The sequence below is a fragment of the Microtus oregoni genome, unplaced genomic scaffold (genome assembly GCF_018167655.1).
Source record: "Microtus oregoni isolate MIOR12 unplaced genomic scaffold, Mior012 000014F_ref0000157, whole genome shotgun sequence".
In the NCBI taxonomy this organism is placed as follows: Eukaryota; Metazoa; Chordata; class Mammalia; order Rodentia; family Cricetidae; genus Microtus; species Microtus oregoni.
The window spans coordinates 10,706,624-10,721,471 of NW_024543073.1; the positions used below are offsets into that span (position 1 = coordinate 10,706,624).

The 14,848-nt window shown below is 39.1% G+C and overlaps 1 protein-coding gene across 4 annotated transcripts in view; it reads left to right on the top strand.

The window, feature by feature from the left end:
* Positions 1–14,848, top strand: part of Rnf180 (ring finger protein 180) — a 150,563-nt gene that overhangs the window by 99,022 nt on the left and 36,693 nt on the right. For all 4 annotated transcript variants that reach the window (XM_041663756.1, XM_041663754.1, XM_041663753.1 and 1 more), the window contains exon 6: positions 1,193–1,418. In XM_041663756.1, coding sequence (XP_041519690.1) covers positions 1,193–1,418 — 226 coding nt within the window. The remainder of the gene's footprint in view (positions 1–1,192; positions 1,419–14,848) is intronic.

Sequence of the window (14,848 nt, forward strand, 5' to 3'; positions counted from 1 at the left end):
GGGTGACAGCAGTTCTCACCTACAGAGGAATGGAAGAATGGAAGGGATGAGTTTCGCTCCTTTTAGCCTTTACAAAGGTTACTAATCCTGTTCTGGAGAACTCTACCCCAGGGCTTCATCACTGTGCACTGGGGAGTTAAGGTTCAGTAGGAGCTTTGGAAGAGATGGACATTCAAAGCATTGCAGAGGGTTTGGTTGGTTTCTGTCTGTTTGTATCTCAAGCCTCTTTTGTCTTCTGTGTATGTTTATACCTCTATGTATGTGTTACAGCTATTAATAAACCAGGGTCCATTCTAGTGTTATTCACTGATCTCATCACCACGAGGAGAAAAGAAGCCATCTGGTTACATCTGGTTATTTTTCCTTGAACTTCTCCTAGCTTGAGAAGACTTTTCCTAAGGCTTTAGCAGAAACTATAGCGACTGGGATGATGAGGAAGAAGGTGGCCATGGTTAACATCTGCTAACTATGTTTGAGCTAAGGATTTGAGTTAAATGTTTGAAGTGGATCCCCTGGTTTAATCCCCACAGCGTCACGAATTGGCTGCCTCTGAGGTTCAATAATAGGAACTGTCTAGCATACCTCATGCAACTCTAAGCAGCCTCTCCCAGACTATTACATTTGGGGAGAGAACTGGTTCCTCATATTTCTTAGCCACCAAGCTAATCCCATCATTACCCCACATTGCTTTAGCAAGTCTTCCTCCTGATAGCCTCTTAACTTTGACACCTTCTTGGCACTGAGACCCAGAAGGATGGAAGGCATGGAAGGTGAAGTGCTGTGGACACAGTGTAAGAGGGAGGGGTCCTGAGAGCATCTTGAGAAGATGCCATAGTAATGCCCTATAAGCGATGCCAGTCACTGCTTTGTTTAGGGGTGGGGATATTTGTAATGCCAGTGCTGGCAGATGCAACGTTTAGCCTGTGACTCTCGTTAGAGTCACAAGTGTGCTTTAGATGCTTAGGTGTGGTTTAGTTTTCTGTAGAAATATTAGGCTTCTGGGATTTTCATATTTTTTTTTGTTTCCTCTCACTTTAACAGATCAGATTTCTATCACTTGGAATATGTTACGGAAACAGATACTATATGAATCTCATAAATATTTTAATTTTAACAAAATATAAGGTCACCATCTCTCAGGGAATCCAATCTCACAGTAAACCAAGAAAAATGTTTTCCTTGTGTTCTGCAGACCTTGAGTAATGAGATGAGCACAGATGATGAGAATGAGTACGCAGAGGAGAAGGACAGCTACATCTGCGCTGTATGCTTGGATGTGTACTTCAACCCCTACATGTGCTACCCTTGCCGTCACATCTTCTGCGAGCCCTGCCTTCGGACTCTGGCCAAAGACAACCCTGCAAACACTCCCTGCCCACTCTGCCGGACCATCATTTCTAGAGTCTTTTTCCAGACAGGTAAATGCCGTCTTTGGTTATCATAGTTACCTAATGTTTTCTAATTTGGGGAGGGGGGAGGTTTTAACTCCAAAGGCATCATATAAATTGTTATGAAGTTAGTGAAAGGCGTACACAGAGTGATTGTTGCTCTAGTTTATAGAAGAAGGCTTGCCCAACTAATTGAATCATGCCAGAACCACAGGTTAAAGTAGGTCTTTATTGCTGAGCCTAACTCTGCACTCAGTCCCTTCACCCTCGCTAGCTGCTGGTCAGTCTCTGTAGACACCTTTAGGGTGAGGGAGAGTCCAGCTGAAGCCACTGCTGCCTTCTTGTTCCTCCCATCTGCCTCTGCTGCTGCTTTTTCTGTGGCCCTAGGATCTGAGGACAGTTAACTAAGCCTGTTACCCAAACTCCCAAATCTCTAAGTGAGAAATGCTCAATCTTTCACACTGTGATATGATGTTGTTAATTACAAATGTGTTGGGTGACATTCAGAGCTATCCAGAGGTGCATGCAGACACAGGCAATGGATCTGATGCACCTGCTCTAATCATTCCAGATATGGCTACGCCCATTTTTTTAAAGCAAGTCAGAGTAATGTACTGTTTACCTACTTGTCTGGAGATGACGTATGGTGTTTTGCCCATGCTGATGGAGAGATAGAAACTAATGCACATGAGCATAGAGAACTAAAGGAAGTGGCGGCGGTCACTGCTGTTACTATGGGGAGGAAGGGGCTTCCCATCTCCATGTTTTGTCCTCAGACTGATAAAATCAAAGGGAGATCGAGGTATGTACTTTATTAACTGTAAAATTGAAGGGCTTAAGCAGAAGTTTTATTCCCTGAAAGAAATCAAAGTCCCACCACCATCTGGGTGAAGCAGTGCGGGTGGACCCCAACCCGGCCAGCTACACAAAGGCTTGTGAATCTCTCTAGCCAAACAGTGAAGAGAAAGTAGAGCTACAACCCTCTCACCTGCCTAGTGCAAGAAGCCTGCTGCACTATATCACTGCTCATCCCGTAACCACGTGTCAGTGAAATGCCAAGAGAAGTTGAGTGGAACACAGACTGCCTACAGGTAGAAGTCCAGATAGGTAAACTGCAGGGTCCTACATAGGAACTACAGTTTGATGCAGTTTTAAATGTTCACACCCCACAAGGAAATCTTCAAAGAAGTTGTTTTCTTTATTCATTAAAAGAAAATACAAATTCTCAAGGATAGCTAAAGGAGTTTCTGGCGCTTATCCCTACTAGAAATTTTTTGTGGCTTCTCTGGAGCATTTCAAGAGTAAGCGATAGCTTTAAAAGCATCTTCAGGGAAAATCGGAGCATCATCATTTCTCTTTGTTGCTCATGGTATTTTAAAGGAAACCTGAGGAAATATGAGTATAAATTAGATAAAGCCATATCGCTAATTGCTAATACAATATGACTTAGTGTTCTTGTTAATATAATTTTAAGTAATAAGCTCCGACTCACCCATATTCCTACCATTTTAAGGTAGCGTCTAATACATTTACTTCTATAACATTGTGTATGTGTGCATGTATGCATGTCTAATTTTTTGTCATTGCTACCCAAACTATCAGATCATGTGAACATCTTCTTTTTCTAACTTGTTCCCTTGTTTAACCTGAAGTCCTTGTGTTTCTTGTAATGACTTCATGTTCTGCTTAGCCCGGTTACTTTTATGGACTGTTTACACTTTTTATTTATAATTTTATTACATATTAATAGTATACATGGATAAATGTTTGAACACATCATACAGTGTTTCTTTATGGTGAACTTCCAGAAGAAGAACTCGTAGTTAAGGCCTGTGTCTTAACAGCAGTGTGTGAGGGCGTGTCTCTACAGCCTTGGCCATCTAGTTTTCCATTTTAAATTCCTGAGGATGTTTTGTACATTTAGTGCCAATTTTTGTCATATGTGGAAAACAGTCTTCCCTTTTTGTCCTTTACTATTTTTGGTTATGGTACTTTATGAATGGGCCAAATTTCTAGGTCTTGTTCTTTGTTTGTTTAGTTAGTTTGTTTTGTAGCATCGGGTGTTTAACCTTTGTCTTTATTGTTAAAACTTGGGTATTAAAGGCTCTACTAACCACACAAGTTTATAAACCTCCCCTTTACGTTTGGGTTATTTTAAGTTGCGTTTTGTCATAATTTCCCCACGTTTCCTGAGGTGCTCTGTTTGCCTAAGTTATGATAAAGCACCATTTGGCAATCCTTAGGCACATGCCCCGGCAACATTTAACATCCGTTCTCTCTGTGCCAACTCAACTGTCTTCCTTTGAAAAGCAGAGCAACTCCTAAGACATGTCTCTTGGCAGCTGTCCATTCCTCTTTCTGCCTTGTCACTTCACTTCTTATCACTTTAGGATTTACATTTTAATAACTCACAAAGTAAATTTAAACTAATGTGAGGATGAGTGGCGTTCTAGTGAATATTTTTATAACAGTGATAATTATTGTTTATCGCTTTCCAGTAAAGTTCTATAATTCCTTTCCCAAAGGCTCTGAACATTCTATGTTAACTTTATGTCTCTATATCCAGTGCTTGCTATTGTAATATTGATTTTTTTCTTCCTTCAGTTTCCGCTATTTCTGTGGATGTTAGGAAAGTCACCTCGTCTTTAGTTCTTCTGTTCCCAGCATCTGAGTGTTGGAAATTATTTAGTGAAAAAAAATTAATCATATAAATTACCTAATATCATTATTCTGATTGTGAGATTGTTATTGCCAATGGTGATTGACAGTGGTGATGGAGGAAAAGCTTGGTTCTGATTGTGGGATTGTTAATGCTGAAGGTTATAGAGGAAAAGCTTGGCTCTGATTGTGGGATTGTTATTGCCAAAGGTTATAGTAGAAAAACTGTCTTCCTTTATAGCAGTGAAGATACTCCCTGATGGTCCTTTGTATCATATTTCTGTTAGGTTAGCTCAATGGGTAGAAATACAATGATACTCATTCCAGATTTATCGCATGCAATGCTCTTTAGTGAATAATATCCTTATACTTGAACTGTAACTTTCCCTAATTATATGCTCTTGCTTAAGTGTTACTGGTAGTGTTAGCTACTTAATGCTAATAAAAGTTGAAAAGTTGAAGTGAGATAGGATAGGCAGAAGAAATGACAGAGGCATCAAGACTTGCTTATAAAGTAGGCATGAAGCTAGACTGTTGAAAGTTGTATGGAAAAAGTCTCATTGGTAATGGGTTCTGTAAGTTGCTAATTAGTATCCATAAGCACCTTCTTTCTTCCTAGCTTAGCCCTGAACATTGACCCCTCCTAAAAAAGGCCAGTGGGTCCTGGTCGCAGACCCCATCCTCTGTTTTTTACTAATCTGACCCACTGGTCCACAATTGGTTCACAAATGAGCGTGTGGTCTGTCCAGTGAGATGAAAAGAAAATAGATGGGAAGAACTGTTTTATTTCTCTTTGAACAGGAACAAAAGTGTCTAACAGTGTTACTTGCTGGTAGACATCTTCTGAGCAAGTGATAAATCAGCCTTAGTATGATGTTAATATGGATGTCAGAGCTGAGAAAAATACCTGAAATGGGATTGTAATAACATTGTTGGTCCACTGAGTCAAACAAGTCGAGCTTTAGATTTCCTATTATATGAAATAATAAATTTGCTCATTAACTAGGGCAATTTTATTAGATTTCCTGTTTCAACTAAAAGTAACTTAACAGACCAGACATGATAATGCACACTTTTAATCCTAGTACTCAGAAGGTAGAGACAGTAGGATCTTGGGAAATCAAGGACAGCCTGGTCTATAGAACAAGTTCTAGAACAACAAAGGCTAGATAGTAGACCCTGTCTCAAAAGACGAACAAAAAGCAACTTACTGATAAAATCATACTAATTTTAAAGGTAACAATAAGGAAACTAAAAATGATGGATACACAAAAATTTACAGGTTTGATGCATAGAAAATAGTATAAAAGCTAGTCAACAATATTTTGAATTAATAAAGAAATAATAAATTGGACTTGTGAAGTGGTTATATGTTATTGGTGTCCATAACCTCTACCAGCACAATTATTTAACTAATGAAAATATTCTTTTAAATCACATTAACTTAAATTCATAGAAAAATTTGATAAGGGTTTATTAAAAAATACCTACTAAAATTTGCCACTGTTTGGTTGGGAAGGCGTTTCAGTGGGCTAAGAGTACTTGTTGCTCTTGCAAAAGACCTTGGTTCAGTCACCAGCACCCACATTGTGGTTCACAACTATCTGTAACTCCAGTTCTAGACAATCAGACACCCTCTTCTGATCTCTGACAAAGCCCTGCCTGGATGACTACATTCAGGAATACATATACAAGGATGTTCATACATATATTCATACAAATACATAAATAAGTCAACAACCATAGAAGACAGTCAAGGAAAACAGCTAAGAAGAACCTTCCTAGGGTAGATGAGCCTCAGAGGAAGATAAGGACACACTGTTCCTGTAGTAGAGCACCACAGAATCTAAACCTAGGGCAGGTTTTGCCTCATGGCATTGAGAACAACAGTGAAGGAGATCATAGGTAAGAGTGGAGGGTAAGAATTGGGTGGGGAAAGGGCCTCTCTAAACTGTGTATTCAAGTTCTAAAGAATTAAAATGTAGGCAGTCATTAAACAAGACCCAAGAAAAAGAAAAACCTACATATCCATGGTTAATTGTTTTTTTTTTTTTTACAAGAGTGACAAAAAATAAGCTTTAATGGCGGTGACCATATGCTTCTGGTTCTACTGTTTACCTAGATGGAAAGAATGAATTGGACTCCTGCCTCACAATATGTGAATATATGTTCATTGTAGAACAAAACCATAAAGGTAGGATGAACTAAAAATAAATTCTTAGAAGAAAGCATATCTTTGTCAACTGTGATTTAACAGTGGTTTCTTAGATACAACACCTAGGGCACAAACATTCAAGGGAAATAGATAAATTAGACTTTATCAAAGTTAAAAGCAGCCTTACTTTAAAGTAGATAAATCAGAAAAGGGCAAATGAAGATCATTTTGCTAGCATTTTGACTAATAGACTCCAGGTCCATGCTGTGAGATCCTGTAAGTTGCACAGAATGGGGGGATGTCTCGACATTGGAAGGGGGTCTGATGTAAAAGGTCCTTCTGTATATGTGTTGCTTTTATTTGTTAATGAATAAAGAATCTCCATTGGCCTGTGATAAGGCAAAGTAGAGCTAGGCAGGGAAAACTAAACTGAACACTGGGAGAAAGAAGGCAGAGTCAGGAGACACCATGGAGCCGGCAGAGACAGATGCCAGGGACAGAACTTTACCCAGTAAGCCACAGCCACGTGGCAATACACAGATTAATGGAGAAGGGTGAGTTTAGGATGTAAGAGCTAGCCAGAAACACACTTAAGCTATTATCCAAATACTATATATTATTGCAAATAATATAGTTTCTGTGTAATTATTTGGGGGTTGAGCAACCGAGAATGAACTAAGAGGCTCCGACCGAAAGAAAATACTTTGTCCAATAGGGGTCACAGCGTCAGTACATCTGCTATAAGATCATTCACTACTCCCGTCCCTTTCCTAGTCAAAATACACCCTGATCCTAAAGGAAAGTTCCTACCCTTTGTTCTAATATTCTTCTCTTCTCAACCAACCTTCCCATATTCACTGCCTCCCTAACCTCTGGTTCTAGTACAGTGGACTGCAGCGGAACTCAGAAAGGATGAGCAGATAGAAAGAAATAGAGGCAGATAATTACCTCCACAGTGTGTGGAAATTATACCACAAGCAGGGAAATAACATTTAAGCTAACCTGAGACTAAGCATTAAAGGGGAATGTGATACCCCATCAGAGATTTTAGGCTGTCACAAGAATTGAAGGATGCTACTTGAATTTAGGCAGCAAGGCAGTGGCACCCTGCAGCTTTGGGGACAGTACCAAATAATTCTGAATTATCCTGCTTCCGTCTGACCTTCTAATGTCCTGCTTGACTCCATCCAGGGCATACAGATTCTTAGCAAGACTATCACACTCTTTCCATCCTCTTTTTACTGTGACCTTCTTTGATTTTTCTTGATCGTGTCCAAATTTATAGGAAGGTCATTTCATATTTTCTCTGAGTCTACGCCAGCAAGTCTCCTCTATTAATTCTTATGCTAATGCAGTTCTCAGTTTGCTTATGTTCATGCCTCTACTATTTCATTTTTTCCAATTCATCTCATATGGAATAAACTCTGCCTCTGAAACCCACACTGATTCTGTATCAGAAAGGCTATTTGACGGTGTCAATTTGTCTTCTAGCATAGCCATTCCAAAACTTTAATGTATGCAAGTGAATTTTTATTATGAAAAGAAATAACAAAATATTCACAGTATTTAAAGTGTGGTTTCTCAGAGTTCTTTCATCTTTTTACCACTTTAAAATTTTTACTCTGTCCACATATTAGTAGAGATATTTTTTACTTAAGAAATCTTCTTAACCAACATAATTATCCTCAGCAATATGTCTGTTAATTTATTGATTTGATGTTCTAGTTTATATATTCTCTTATGCCTTAAACATAAGTGATAGCTATAAAATATTCACTCTTATCCAAAATCACTTCAATCTTATTAATTGCTTACAAATCAATTTCTGAAAAACATTGGCTCATAATTATGGAGACTCATTTCTAGAAGAAAAGCCCTGAAATGACTTAACACAGTTCCTGGGACTAAGGTAGGTAAAGCCCAGATCAGATCATCCACTCTAGTTTTAGGAGATGGCATATCCGGTATTGTCCAGGCTATTTCTACCTCCCAGCTTAAGTAAACAGCCACTCTGATGTTCCCAAGGAGCTGCAGCTACTCACAGACATATTTCTTGTTTTTCTTCCATTTTTTTCTTGATCTCTACTATACCACTTGATGTTTTTAACCATTGAAGTGTGTTACTTTGACTATTTTTACATGATGCTATAGCCTATATGGTCATACCTGTACCATAATTTGGGAGACAGAAGGAGCACTATGAGTTTTAGGACAGGCTAGGCTACGTAGCAAGCTCCAGGCCAGTCTAGGATACAGAGTGAAACCGTGTCTTGATCTCTTAAAATAATTAAATGACATAAAAAAACTATTAGCACTTAGTGAAATAGTGAAAAGGCAGAATAGAGTTGTATTTCTTCTTTCACAGAGGACAACAAATTCTGTATTTTGTTAAGCCAAGGTTATCTATTAATCAGCTCTGAGAAACCACTAATATATCCCTTTCCATAGATTTCAAAAAGCTTGTCCTCAAATGTAACAACATATAACAACTCTATGAATGCTTAGCATTTTGTCTAATATGCTCAGTAAATTTTAATGTTGAACTAAGTTTGATTAGATAGATTTTCTTTTGGCTTTTCTATCGTGGGCAAAATGGTATTCCTGAAAAAAAAAAGAGCTTAAATAAGTTTTCAAATCTTCAAAGTTACCAAAAGATTTGATAATCCAAAATAAATATAATTGTCTGAGGTAAAATGTTTGGTTAAACATTAAAGATAAGTATACTACATTTTCTTTATCCATTCTTCTGTTGAAGGATATCTACGTTGTTTCCTATCTCTGGCTATTATGAAGAGAGCAACAACGACATGGTTGAGCAAGTGTCTCTGTGATAACATGAGTGTCCTTTGGGTATATGCCCAAGCGTGCTATAGCTGGATCTTGAGGCAGATTGATTCCCATCTTCCTGAGGAACCACCACACTAATTTCCTTAGTAGCTGTTTGAATTTGCACTCCCACCAGCAATGGAAGAGTGTTCCTCTGTTTCATATCCTCTTCGGTATGAGCTGTCAATAGGGTTGTTGACCTTAGCCATTCTGATAGGCATAAGATGGAATATCAGAGTAGTTTTGATTTGCGTTTCACTGATGACTAGGGATGGTGAACATTTCTTTAAGTGTTTCTGAGCCATCTGCGCTTCCTCTACTGTGAATTCTCTGCTTAGGTCTTTTTAAATTGGGTTATTTGTTTTCTTGGTATTTATATGCTTTGGATATTACCTCTCTATCAGATGTATAGCTGATAAAATATTTCCCACTTTGGGCTGCCACCTTGTCTGAATGATGGTGTTCTTTGCCATGAAAAAGCTTCTCAGGTTCATTAATTGATTTTAGTGCCTGTGCTAAAATTGAGAAATTTGTTTCCTGTGTCAATGAGTTCAAGCTTATTTCCCATTGTCTCTTCTGTCAGGTTCAAGTCTTTGATCCATTTGTACTTGAGTTTTCTTCAGGCCACTAAGTGTTCTTTTTGGATTCTGTTTGGATTCTTCTACATGCAGGCACCAACTTGGACCAACACCATTTGTTAAAGATACTGTCAAAAGAGAAACATAAACGCCAAGTCAGCCACAAACCCTTCTCTGCATTCCTTTACTACCTGTAAGATATGCTAGGACAGTGTTGACACAAACTTGTGGGAGCAACCAACCAGTAACAGATTTGACTTAAGGCCCACTCCATGAGATGGATCCCATATCCAATACTGCTTGGGTAACCAATAACCCAAGACTAGAAAGCCCAGGGACCTAGGATAAAAACCAAATAATACTGGTCTAAAAACAAGGGGAAATGTAGTCATAAAATGTCTCCTAATAATATACTGCTATACTCAAAGATGAGTATCTTTTTCAGCCATCATCAGAGAATCTTTCTCGTGTAGCAGATGAGAAACAGATATAGAGCCCCACAGCCAGACATTATGCAGAGAGGGAGAGACCTTGGAACACTCAGACCTACATGAGATGTGATCATCAAATCCCTCCCCTCCAGGCTCAGGGAAACACTCCAAAGAGGATGGGAGAATGCTTAAGACTTAGAGGGGATGGAGGACACCAAGAAAACAAGCCCTCTAAATCAATGCTTATATGAACTTACAGAGACAGAGGCAGCATGAACAGGGCCTGCACTGGTCTGCACCAGGTCATCTGTGTTTATATTTTAACTTCCAATTTAGTGTTTTTTATGAGATTCCTGAGTTTGCCAAAGAGTGAGTCTCTGACTCAGGCTTTTTCTTGCACTTTTTTCCTTATGTTGGTTTGTCTTATTCAACTTCAGTGTGATAGTTTTTATTTTATCCCATTGTATTTTATTTTGTTATATTTTAAATTAACAGAAAACCTAGCCACTAGAGTAAATATTAAGCACAAAACTGTCATTTATACCTGCTGGGAAAGAGAAAATCCATTTTCTCCAGTGATACTGGGTATGTCAATCACTGTAGCTCAGGTCTCATGTCACATAATAGACTCCACAGTTTTGTGTGTGTGTGTGTGTGTGTGTGTGTGTGTGTGTGTGTGTGTTTTATTTGGTTACAGTTTGTAGGATTTGTTTTGTTTGGGTGGTGTTTTGTTTTCGTAGTTTAAGGTGGTATTTTTACTGTACTTGGTTTCTGGGGTTGTTTGTTTGTTTCTGAGAAAGAAATAAAAGTTGGGTGTTAGGTAAGGAAAAGACTATGATCAAAATATATTTAAATTTAAAAATGGTTTAGTAAAAAACTAAGAAAGAAAATAAAAGTCTTTAAACTATTAACTCAAAGGTTAAAATATCATCATCATAACTCTTCCTTTGTTTTGGCACAGCATTACATTTAATTATATTATGAAATCCAAACATTGTGGTGCCAAATGCTGAAGGGAAAAATGTAATCAAGCTGAGAAAAATTTCAACAAAAGTTTATCTTGCCCGGCACAGGAGCTCCTCAATATTAAAAGTACACTAAGCCCGAGCTGCTCTCAGTGATGACTAAGATAGAGGCTCTGTAGCTACATGATGACAGAATGATAGATAAACTAGGTTGGGCTTGGTTTTGTCCCTCCTTTGTGTCTCTTTGGGCTAAATTATTTAGCTGCAGGATGGTCCTCCCCTCCACAGCTGTGAGTGAACGGATCACAAGGACAGGTATGAAAATCAGATTCACAGTTACTTGGCAAGCATGCGTAGTAAGATTTGTCAGAATTGAACGAGCGTCCTGGTTGGATTTTTTTCCCAGCCTGCAAATCCCTTAGGATTCCTAGCTGGTGGCAGATCTTCAGTTCCAGGTAGTAAGAACTCCCCGAGCCTTAAAGGACTGACCCCCCTGATCAAACTGTTCTATTTTACCTTGTGTATTTCTGTGATTGAAAATGGTAACTTTTCATTAAATTTAGACCTAACAACAGACCCAGCTTTCTCTGCCTTGTTCACACTGAACATTTTGAAGTGTCTTGAATGTATACAACATGCATTTCAGTAGGAGTGTTAGAACCCAGTTTCAAATGGAACTTTCTCACCCTTCTTAAGGTGTGAATAATTATTGCCCTGAAGCCTGAAATAGCTTGGCAACAGTTTGTGATTTTCATTGCTTTACAACAAAGTGTGTCTTAATGTCAAACATGTTAGCCCTTCCCCATTCCTGTGCGTCTCAGATGTGCTTGACATCTTAACTCAGCCTTCATCTTTCCACTGTTAAACAGTACAGGGAAAACTATTTGGATTCTATGCCCCAGAAAGAAGTAGAAAACATTCCAAGAACACTCCATAAGGCAGTGATTCTCAGCCCTCTTAATGCTGCGACCCTTTAATACAGTTCCTCATATTGTGGTGACCACCATAAAATATTTAGTTGCTACTTCATATTTATAATTTTGCTACTATTAAAAACCGTAATGTTATGCAGAGTATCTGACTGCAGCCCCTAAAGGCCTGGTGATCCACAGTTGGAACCACCGCTTATGGTCTTTGTAAACCAAAAGCAAATTGAGTAACAAGGAATTAGTAGCAGCTGCAGAGAATTATTTCTTTAGAAGTCTGCTTCTTACACCAGTAACCACTCACTGGGAGTCTAAGTCCATCTCTTGTTTAGTCCTTGCAAATGTGTAGTATTGCGTAGTCCATACATAGACATACATAGAAATCTATAGTCTTTACGTTAATCTGAGATCACATAATGTCTGTGAGTAATATATAACATGCACAGAAGCTTCTGAACCCCCAATCATATAATTCCAAACTCTGGGAGAAATAGCTTATTACAGTCACAACTTTTACATGTGTCCCTTTCTCTCAGATGTTCTTTTCTGCTTTATATTCCTGGGAAAAAAATAAGAATCGTTTATCAAAAAATATAAAACTAAGACATTAATTATGGGGGAAAGCGTTTTTGTAATAATGAAAAAGAGAAATGAGATAACAGGGACGTTAATAATCTGAATGAAATACCTGGACACATATCTTTCAGCATTTTAAATTAAGAGTCTATCTAATACACTCTGCCTTGTGTTTATAATCTTACCCTCTTCCATTTCTTAATATTATTCCTGGGCACTACACTGGATTAACCATGAGAATCCTTCGCTCATAGCATTGAGATTGCCTTTTTACTTGATACATATAGTCGAATACAGGCTCCATGTGCCAGTTGTGTAGCTTTTCTTTCTACAGTTAGCAGAATGCTAGAAATATGCTTAACAAATATTTGCTTAACAATAATGAAGTGTGTAAACATAAAGTTACCAAATACCAAGCCCGAAGCTGAAATCAAAGCGAAAAGCTGGCTATATGGCACAGGCCTTAATCCCAGCACTCAGCAGGTAGCAGGCCTTTGTGATTGTGAGGCCAGCCTGGCCTTTACATCAAATTCTAGGCCAGACAGGTCTACCCAGTAGTAATTCCTTTATTTTCTATGAAAGCATCACATTAAGATGCTGCCATTTTGGTACTATTGCCAGAAAACTTAACTTATGGACAAGGCAACTTCTGCAAGAAAGAGTTTGTTTGGAGCCTGCAGTTTCAGAAGGTTAGAATCTATGACCATCATGGGGTGGGGAGCATGGCACTGGAGCAAAAGCTAAGAGCTTAACTCTTGATCCACAGTCCTGAGGCAGAGAGCTGAGAACCCGAGCCCACCCCCAGGGACACGCCTCCTCCAACAATGCCACACTTTTTAGTCCTTCCCAAACAATTCCATGCACTGGGGACTAACTCAAATATATAAGCCTATAGGAGCCATTCTCATTCAGACCCCACACATGGGAAGTGCATCACCTGCCGAGCTATCTTCCCAGCCCTGAGTAATTAATTACCTTTTTTTTTATATGAAAGCATCACATAAAGATGCTACAGTTTCCAGTTATTACCACCACATTTAGCTAAGTGTATCATCAGAACAGGGTTACAGGCTTAAATATTTTCTAACACATTCAATAACAGAATATTGATTATACCTAGCAAGTTCTAGTATACTTCATAATAAGCATAATAAGCCCATACCCTGGGCTATCAAGATGGTTCATCCGGTAAAGGCCCTGATCACCAAGACTGATGACTTGAGCACAGTCTCCAGGAACCACGAAGGAGAAGAGAGCCTCCTCCTAAACCTCACCCAAGCTGTATAGCATGCATGCACCACTGTTGCAGGATTTGTTCGCACTGACACTCCGAGGTTGTTAATAAATTTTACCTTGAATCAGAGGGCGAAGTCAGTGGTTGGCTGAACATAAATAGTCACAGAAGTTTAGGAGGACGCAGATAGGGGGGCACAGGAAGATAGAGGGAGGGGTTTAGAGAAACCCTTATCCCTTTCCATCTGATGAGCCTGGAGAGTTAGGGTCAGCTGACCGCTCCTCCGCCAGTCTTTGGATCTTTCAGGTTCTTATGCCAATATCTGACTCTTGAGTTTTTATTGATATTAGAATAACTTAGATAAATGCATCACACCCCCTCTGAAATGCACACAATAAATCAAATGTAATTCTAAATAACTGAAAACAGAGAAGCATGTGCTTCTAATAGATAGTAGCAGCTGAAAGAGACACAGATGGTTTGTCACCTCTCCTGGCTCCCGCTTGTTCTTAGTGTTTCTTGCAGGCTATTTTTAGGAAATGTAATGGTGGGTGCTCTGTTTGTTGCTGATGCCTGAATTTTCGAGCCTAAATGCCACTGAGATGAAATAACACACACACACACACACACACTCTAGACTATCTTCCCTAGGTAAGGAAGGGTACTACTCAGGTTTATAGAAGTGTAAGATAAGGTTTTGTTTTGTTTTGGTTTGGTTTGGTTGTTTTGGTGCAATTTTTTAAATTTTATTTAAAAAAAAAAACACAAAGAAAAACCCTGTCTTTTCTCATTTTACATACCAATCCCAGTCCCCCCTTCCTCCTTCTTCCTCCCACCTCCAATCCACTCCTCAGAGAGGGTAAGGCTTCCCATGGGACATTAACAAAGTCTAGCACATTGCTTTGAGGCAGGACCAAGGTCCTCCCCACTATATCTAGTCTGAGCAAGGTATCCCTCAAATGGGCTCCAAAAAGCCAATACAAGCAGTAGGGATAAATCCTCATCTCACTGCCAGGGGCCCCACAGCCTGCCCCAGCCATACAACTGTCACCCACATTCAGAGGGTCTAGTTTGATCCTATGCTGGATCCCTGGCTGTCAAGTCAGAAGTG